Below are 10,082 nucleotides of genomic sequence, written 5' to 3' on the forward strand. Positions count from 1 at the left end.
ACGTTATATGAGGCATAAATAACCAACTGAGAACGTGCCTGGTATGTTAACGTAACATATTATGGTAAGAGTCATTCAAATAACTATAACATATAGAACATGCTATACGTTTACCAAACAATCTGTCACTCCTAATCGCTAAATCCCATAAAATCTTATACATCTAGTCTCTTACGTGAATGAGCTAAATAATATTATTTGATATTTTACGGTAATGTGTTAATAATTTCACACATAAGTCGCTCCTGAGTATAAGTCGCAGCCCCGGCCAAACTATGAAAAAAACTGCGACTTATAGTCCGAAAAATACGGTAATAGTTTATTATTTTTACTTAAACAGTTTTGTCATCCTATTTTAGTCAACTATTAGTAATATATTTTCAGTTATAATGAGTGTTGTAATTATACAGTGCACTTGTTTAATTATAATTTTCACATTTAACTTTAACATACATATATACTGTATATATTAAATATATAATATATATTACATATAATATATGTATTAAATATATATAATACATATACATTACATATAATACATATATTAAATATATATAATACATGTGATACATAATACATATAGTATGACACACCTTCTCATTCAATGAGTTTTCTTTATTTTCATGACTATTTCCATTGTAGATTGTCACATCAAAACTATGAATGAACACATGTGGAGTTATGTACTTAACAAAAAAAGGTGAAATAACTGAAAACATGTTTTATATTGTAGGGCCAATTTGGAGTTGCCAGTCAACCTATCCCCAGGTGCATGTCTAGTTTCTTCAAAATAGCCACCCCTTGCTCTGATTACTGCTTTGCACACTCTTGGCATTCTCTCGATGAGCTTCAAGAGGTGGTCACCTGAAATGGTTTTCACTTCACAGGTGTGCCTTATCAGGGTGGATTAGTGGAATATTTCTTGCTTTATCAATGGGGTTGGGACCATCAGTTGTGTTGTGCATGAGAAGGTGTGTCCAAACTTTTGGCCTGTACTGTACTGTATGTTATGCAATTACAATTATTTAATGATATCTTAAAAATGTGTAATGGATAGATTTATTTAATGGACATTTATTCTAAGATTATTCCATCTCATTTATATCCATTCATATTCATTTTAATGTATATTTAATTGGCGTTATAGTCATTTAAAAAACACCTGCATGGTAACCTAACTACAGCAAAGAAATACATATGTTTAATCATACCGGTTAAAAATAATCACAATATGTAAAAACAACTCTTTTTTAAATGAAAATTATTTTAAAATGTAAAAAAAATAAAAAATACTGAATATTAAAAAAATTTAAAAGAATAAAAAATGTAATTACCGTAGTGCAAAATGTATATTTCACTGACAAGTTACAGTACTCACATTTTCTGACTTGACCACAGCAATTCGATCAATGATGAGCTTGAATTCTTCTCTGTATTTGGCTGCAAAGAGGCAAGCAAATGGTCATATTTTAATCTATCTTTCACAAATAAAACAGAAGTGTTTCCACAACCCACAATGTCCACGAAAGTGGACTGTTGCATAACAATAACAGTGCAGCGGTTATATAAAATGCTAAACGAGGCTGCAGACAGAAAAAGACATGGGGAATGTATCCCTGCCACTGATCATGTCAAGAGTAGAGGATGGCAGAGGGCGCAAAACAGGAAGCAAAGGTCCAGGGCAATATTGATTTTTGTAAATATTGCAAATTCTAAATATCACGTGACATCACGCCCGGTTGCCGACTCTTTGTACTTCTAGCAGCACTGAAAGCGGACTCGGTCAAACTACCTCAAGGTAATGTTGCAGTTTTCAATGCCGACAAAGTAATTGACACAAAAAACACTCAAAAATTAGTTAAATACGGCTCCATTTTTCCAAAAATGTCCTAACTTAATGCTAATATACATTGGCTTTGCTATTGGCGTGCTACTGGTTAGCATTGACCATTTTACACGGCGATATCAACACCTCTAAATTTGTTAATGGTAAAAACAACTAAGATGCACGTTGCAATCAAACAGCTGCTGCGTAATAGGTACAATACTTACATCATTAACACTTTGTGGGGCGCAACAAAAACACAAACAACACACCATAAACTGTCACTACTGCCATCTACTTGTAACTGTAATAGCAACCTACAAATGATAATATGATGAGAATAAAACAAAAAATAAGAACGGTAAAGCAGTTATCATAATCAGATCATTTTTAAATGTTACAATACAAAATCTGATTTTATTATCAAAAAATATATATTATTAACACACAAAAAAGTACTAAAAATTGGTACCGTTTAGTACTGGTGTCGATTCCAAACGGTACCCATGCCACAACTGTTGGTGTGTCAGGAATCTTTGGGCACCTCACGATTCAAATACGATTCAGGAGCTACGATTCGATTAAAAATCGATTATTGATGGATCTTTATATAGGTTTATTGATGCAGTTTTACATTTCTTTTCGTTTCACTAAATAAGCGTTTATCACTTGAAACTTTTAAAAAAAAACAATTCATTTGAAATAAGAAAGTAGTTTGCTGAAAAATAAAAAAAATCAGACAAAAACATGTTTGGAAAGTATAATATACTGTAATATTTGTTGCAATATTGGATACTATTACAGTTTAAAATGTATGCAATTTCAAGCAGTACATATATTTTTTCTGTCAAAATGAAAAAAAATAAATTATATTTAATGACAAAATATTAAGTACTTTATTGACACATTATTTCCAGGTGTTTGCGGGCCAGATAAAATTATGTCGTGGGCCACATATGGCCTTGAGTTTGACATCAGTGATTTAAATGGTAGTGTGATATTGACTTTCTTTTGCAGAATAATAACAGTAATAAAATACAATAAGAAACTAATTTAAATATTGCGTTGATATTGTTAATCGGTCAATAGCACTTGCCATAAATGCATAAAAAAATTAACAGTTGATAAAAAATAAATACAGTTGATGATTTAAAGTAGAGATGTCCAAAAATGGCTTGTTTGCCGATATCCGATATTCCGATATTGTCCAAATCTTAAATCCTGATTCCGATATCAACCGATACCGATATACTGTATACAGTCGTGGAATTAACACATCATTATGCCTAATTTTGTTGTGATGCCCCGCTGGATGCATTAAACAATGTAACAAGGTTTTCCAAAATAAATCAACTCAAGTTATGGAAAAAAAATGCCAACATGGCACTGCCATATCTATTATTGAAGTCACAAAGTGCATTATTTTTTTTAACATGCCGCAAAACAGCAGCTTGGAATTTGGGACATGCTCTCCCTGAGAGAGCATGAGGAGGTTGAGGTGGGCGGGGTTGAGTTGGGGGGGGTGTATATTGTAGCGTCTCGGAAGAGTTAGTGCTGCAAGGGGTTCTGGGTATTTGTTCTGTCGTGTTTAAGTTGTGTTACGGTGCGGATGTTCTCCCGAAATGTGTTTGTCATTCTTGTTTGGTGTGGGTTCACAGTGTGGCGCATATTTGTAACAGTGTTAATGTTGTTTATACGGTCACCCTCGGTGTGACCTGTATGGCTGTTGACCAAGTATGCCTTTCATTCACATGTGTGTGTGAAAACCTGTACATATTATGTGATTGGGCCGGCATGCAAAGGCAGTGCCTTTAAAGGCACGCCCCCAATATTGTTGTCTGGGTGGAAATCGGGAGAAATTCGGGAGAATGGTTGCCCCCGGAGATTTTCGGGAGGGGCACTGAAATTCGGGAGTCTCCCGGGAAAATCGGGAGGGTTGGCAAGTATGACTGGGAGACGCAACTGCTCTGTACTTCTCCCTACGTCCGTGTACCACTCCGTACAGCGGCGTTTTAAAAAGTCATACATTTTGCTTTTTGAAACCGATACCGATAATTTCCAATATTACTTTTTAAAGCATTTATCGGCCGATGATACCGGCAGTCCGATATCATCGGACATCTCTAATTTAAAGTATTGGTATCGGCCGATCGCACACGTGGGTGATCATTAATTTCCAACAGAGCGTCTGCAGCATGATCACATCACAACATTGTCCATATGACGTATTTGCACATTCCTACACGGGCGCGAGATGAGTTTCCTCTTCCTTCAGGAAAAGAAACAGGAAGAAGTCGCTTACACTAAAGACAACAATCCTAACCCCCGAGTCCCAAACCGGAGGGAATATTCCATCCCCTTATTTGCATTTGTGTCCCACTTTTATGATTTAATGAAAAAAAAAGCCCTTCCTCGTCCTCTCATCAGAGGTCTGAATAATCCCGTCGTGCACATGGACTTAATTGTGATTAAAAGGCTATCATCACATTTACAACATGAGCACCACATGCTAGCGCAGACCTTCGCTCCGTGGGAAGAAGCGGCACTTTGCTAATCGTCAGATGGCGCCGACGTCACATCTGGAGCACATGTGGCGGCAAGGTCACCCCGGATAGTCGTTTGGTTGGCGAGCTGAGGGATGTTCGCCTTTCAGTCGCAGATAACGGCTAGAATACTGAACACGGATTGTCAAACCTTGGACGGACTAACTGCCAGCCTGTTCAAGCTAACGTGTTAGCATTTTTTGTAGCGACACAAATAATTATGTTGGGTAATAAAAACGCTTTTTTCCCGTGACTTTCACAGTTGAAGTACTTCACATTTACTGCAAGTGTGATATTGTATTACTAATACACATTTTATACTTCTATCTAATGCAGGCCTGGGCAATTATTTGACTCGGGGGGCCAGATTTAGATAAAAAAAAGTGTGTCTGGGGGCCGGTACATCTATTTTTAGGAACACTAATACAGAACCTCACAATAATGATTGAAAGCTAAAAAAACGTTATTACAGACCGCCTTAAAAAACAGAATGGAATTTGGCATTTTTTTACTGAATGAGACACTCAGAATGTACATGAAAATAAAGAATGTGGGATTTACAATATTAACTATGAAGGATAAAACAATGAATATTGACAACATATTTTACAATCATCCGAAACACAACCAAAATGCAACAAACAGTGAAATATGAACGCGAAGGGTAAAAAAAAAAAAAACGACAATCTGATATGTCATGGTGACCAAAGTAACTAATTAGATGACCATAGTAACTAATTAGATGACCATAGTAACTAGTATATCATGCAGATTCCAAGCATTTAAAGACTTAGTATAGTTGAAGACTTACGGTCATTTGAAAACATCACTTTCCATCTTAAACATCTAAAACAATTATTTAGGAATGTCCGGCGGGCCAGATTGATAAGCTCATTGGGCCGCATGTGGTCTTAATTTGCCCAGTTCTGATCTAATGTCTTAAGTTAGCGCACTGTAGCTTCTACTGATAAACTTTAGCAAATGTTTAGAATGATTGACTTGCTAGCTTTAAGCAGGTACTATAAGGCTATGTCTACACTAAGCCGGATAACACCTTAAATGAATAATTATTTCTCCCCTAGAGGGGGGGGGGTTACCCACATATGCGGTCCTCTCCAAGGTTTCTCATAGTCATTCACATTGACGTCCCACTGGGGTGAGTTTTCCTTGCCCGTATGTGGGCTCTGTACCGAGGATGTCGTTGTGGCTTGTACAGCCCTTTGGGACACTTGTGATTTAGGGCTATATAAATAAACATTGATTGATTGATTGATTGATTTAGCCTAAGCCACGTTTCAGCCACACTAAACTATCATTTAAGGTCCCCCTCCTTGGGGAATTTTTTAAACGGGTAAGTGCGCCGTGTATTTCTTGAATCTCCGGCTCTTAACTTTGTATGGACTCATTGATCGTTTACAAACTGAGTTCGGAGAGGAAGTGACGCCAGAAAGACCGCGCCCCACACAGGAAGTGACCTCAGAAAGACCGTGCCACAGCCAGCTTCATAATAAAGCGGTTTTGTAACTCGGAGCTAAACACTGGAAATATGAAGGCGAGTCATACAGACTGTACAGTCTGTACAGACGCTTGTGGAAATCACACATGAATAGTTTAAGAGAAAGTGATTGCAGCTATTTGGGATACAACTAGAGGTGTAACGGTACGTGTATTTGTATTGAATCGTTTCGGTACAGGGGTTTCGGTTCGGAGGTGTACCGAACTAGTACACATGCTAGCAGCGACCGGGCTAGGACAACATGTAAAAGCCAGCGCTGGAAGACTCTCCTGCCTCGTTAAGATCTCCCGTTTGGGAACACTTTGGCTGCGCGATACAACAATGGAGGACGGAGGTTTGCTCAGCAGCTGCTTCTGACAACACGTCAAACATGTGTTGCACCTTTCCTGCTTCCGGCTCCCAGACCATAGTCGAGGAGCGCAGGGGAGACACTCTTCCAGGGCCGATGTATTCTCGGGGGCAACACCCTTCACTCTACCCGGCAGTGGGTCTCCACAGCTCCGGACTCCAGGGTAAATGACGAGTCCGGCGATTAGTTGCAAATCGTGGCTTTATTGAGGTCTCGCACACAGCCAATCCAACAAAACACAAGCCACTCCCCGCACTCACGCTACCGCTCCCTCACATCGCTCCCCCACACACTCACCTCACATGCTGTCACATATTAAAGGGCCATACACACACATACGCTACTCTCATAACACATGGTAACCCATTTGAAGCGTCACCACCGCATTCAAGCAGCCTCTCCTCGGCGAGTCAGGCAGGGCTAAAGCAATAACAAATGTTTTTATAGCAGCAGATATAAGTCCATAATGCATTAAAAACTAGATTTTGACCCACTTCTATGGTGGAAGAACAATGAGCCCATATATCCTCTTACTGCCAAGTTAGCCAGGCTGGGGGGCGGGGGGGGGGAGTTAATCTGAGGCTGAGTTGACTTGAAACTGTTTAATGTTGCACTTTTTATATGTAGAAGAAAAGTTTTGTCATTTTATTTAATCTGAGCAACAACTTGAGGCAGTTTAATGTTGATTAATGTGGACCCCGACTTAAACAAGTTGAAAAACTTATTGGGGTGTTACCATTTAGTGGTCAATTGTACGGAATATGTACTATACTGTGCAATCTACTAATAAAAGTCTCAATCAATCAATCAAAAAAAGCACTTTATAAGTAGAAAGGTTTTGTTAAGAAACCATTCTGAGCCTTATCTTATTTAGTTTTTATTTTATACACTACCGTTCAAAAGTTTGGGGTCACATTGAAATGTCCTTATTTTTTAATGAAAAGCACTGTACTTTTCAATGAAGATAACTTTAAACTAGTCTTAACTTTAAAGAAATACACTCTATACATTGCTAATGTGGTAAATGACTATTCTAGGTGCAAAAGTCTGGTTTTTGGTGCAATATCTTCATAGGTGTATAGAGGCCCATTTCCAGCAATTATCACTCCAGTGTTCTAATGGTACAATGTGTTTGCTCATTGGCTCAGAAGGCTAATTGATGATTAGAAAACCCTTGTGCAATCATGTTCACACATCTGAAAACAGTTTAGCTCGTTACAGAAGCTACAAAACGGACCTTCCTTTGAGCAGATTGAGTTTCTGGAGCATCACATTTGTGGGGTCTATCAAACGCTCAAAATGGCCAGAAAAAGAGAACTTTCATCTGAAACTCGACAGTCTATTCTTGTTCTTAGAAATGAAGGCTATTCCACAAAATTGTTGGGTGACCCCAAACTTTTGAACGGTAGTGTATATGTTGACCACGTTAACCCTGTGTGTATATGTATGTTATGCCATTGTTTACAAATTTGGTAAATAAATAACCAAAAAATGTATATTTTGTTGTTTTCTTACTGTACCGAAAATGAACCGAACCATGACCTCTAAACCGAGGTACGTACCGAACCGAAATTTTTGTGTACCGTTACACCCCTAGATACAACACTTCTCAGACGGCAAGAGAACTTTCCAATGTCGGCTGTGTTTCTACTTAGCGAAAAACATTGTCCAGTTGTCGAAGGAGAGACAACGAGAATGCGGGCTCCCGTGGATGTGATAAAAAAGGTAGCGTGTGCTTTGTATTACCTGGCTGTCGATGGAAGACTACGGAAAACAGCGAATGCATTTGGACTGGCAAAGCAGACTGTATCAGTTATTGTCCGCCATGTATGTCGTGGACTCAACGTCTAGGTCCAGAGTATATAAAGTCACCAAAAACAAACGGACAATGAAGGTGAAGGCAAAAGAGTGAGGAGTGTCCTGACCAGATATCTAGATCCCTAAATTGACTGTTGTTAAATGTTCTCTGTCACATTGTGTACTTTTACATGTTTATTAACGATTTGATTAAAGGCCTACTGAAACCCACTACTACCAACCACGCAGTCTGATAGTTTATATATCAATGATGAAATCTTAACATTGCAACACATGCCAATACAGCCGGGTTAGATTAGTAAAGTGCAATTTTAAATTTCCCGCGGAATATTCTGCTGAAAACGTCTCGGTATGATGACGTTTGCGTGTGACGTCACAGATTGTAGCGGACATATTGGGACAGCATTGTGGCCAGCTATTAAGTCTGTTTTCATCGCAAAATTCCACAGTATTCTGGACATCTGTGTTGGTGAATCTTTTGCAATTTGTTTAATGAACAATGAAGACAGCAAAGAAGAAAGCTGTAGGTGGGAAGCGGTGTATTAGCGACCGGCTGCAGCAACACAACCAGGAGGACTTTGAGTTGGATACTCGCTACCAAGAGTACGCAGCTTTGGCTTCCAAACATTTCATCGCTTGCCCGTACGTGCGTGCCGCCATGTGCATGTCACGTATGGAACTTTGGGGAAATATATGTGCTGTATGAACTTTACGGAGGAGAACGGTACTTTGGGCTGTAGGATTGAGTGTGTTGTGCGGGTGTTTGAGTTGTATTGGTGGGTTATATGGACGGGAGGGGGGAGGTGTTTGTTATGCGGATTAATTTGTGGCATATTAAATATAAGCCTGGTTGTGTTGTGGCTAATAGAGTATGTATATGTCTTGTGGTTATTTACTGTTTTAGTCATTCCCAGCTGAATATCAGGTCCCACCCGCCTCTCACAGCATCTTCCCTATCTGAATCGCTTCCACTGCCCTCTAATCCTTCACTCTCACTTTCCTCATCCACAAATCTTTCATCCTCGCTCAAATTAATGGGGTAATTGTCGCTTTCTAGGTCCGAATCGCTCTCGCCGCTGGTGGCCATGATTGTAAACAATGTGCAGATGTGAGGAGCTCCACAACCTGTGACGTCACGCTACTTCCGTTACAGGGAAGGCTTTTTTTTATCAGCGACCAAAAGTTGCGAACTTTATCGTCGATGTTCTCTACTAAATCCTTTAAGCAAAAATATGGCAATATCGCGAAATGATCAAGTATGACACATAGAATGAACCTGCCATCCCCGTTTAAATAAGAACATTTCATTTCAGTGGGCCTTTAAAGGCTTAATCGAAGCAACATATTTTTTCCCTAACCAAATTCATCAGTTCATAGTTGCAGCTTTATTTCCAGCCTCCAAAACACTTTAATAGCAAACCCAGAAGGTACAAAAAAAGAGAAGGTCTGGGTCCTGTTATGATTTGCGCCATAGATGGTGATGACGTCAGGTGGGGTTCAAGTTCCCCGCAGAAGGGGGGAAATGACACCATCGCTTTTCCAACTGCACCTTTTTGGAGATGGAGTGACTTCTTTTTTTTCATATTAATGCAAACCAGATGTTTTAGCAGCGAGGGAACAATACAATACAACGTTAGGCTTGTAAAACACACAAAATAAACAGAATATTGTCGAACTTGGTTATGCTAACGAGCCATGTTTGGCTAGCTAACTTAGGGCGAGGGACTCACCACGCAGCTGGGCGTCACTGTGTCCGATAAAGGGCTTAAAAGTCTTCAATATGTCAGCATTTCGGACTCTGCCTGAGCTTCCCGCCGTGGAGTAAAAGTAATCCAGCAGCGACTCTTCGCTAACATCGCTCATGTTAGCAGTTAGCTTTTTTATATCACTTCAAAGGCTTTGACACGCCGCGGCTACTTTAGGCGCTCTCCTTTTTTGTGGGTCTTTTCACGCACGGCCGCCCCCGCAAGTGATAGCCGTTCAGTCGGGCTAATTTGCGGCTCTTCATGTCAACATTTTACTCCACCC

At 39.4% G+C, this 10,082-nt stretch overlaps 1 protein-coding gene across 1 annotated transcript in view; it reads right to left on the reverse strand.

Moving 5' to 3' along the window:
• The window catches only part of LOC133653366 (uncharacterized), a 54,260-nt gene that overhangs the window by 44,059 nt on the left and 119 nt on the right, over positions 1-10,082 (reverse strand). The window contains 2 exon segments of the mRNA XM_062052553.1: positions 1,382-1,443; positions 9,785-10,082. The exon segment at positions 9,785-10,082 is cut by the window's right edge and continues 119 nt beyond it. Coding sequence (XP_061908537.1) covers positions 1,382-1,443; positions 9,785-9,917 — 195 coding nt within the window. The 5' untranslated portion in view covers positions 9,918-10,082.

Source organism: Entelurus aequoreus, linkage group LG07 (assembly GCF_033978785.1).
Source record: "Entelurus aequoreus isolate RoL-2023_Sb linkage group LG07, RoL_Eaeq_v1.1, whole genome shotgun sequence".
NCBI lineage: Eukaryota > Metazoa > Chordata > Actinopteri > Syngnathiformes > Syngnathidae > Entelurus > Entelurus aequoreus.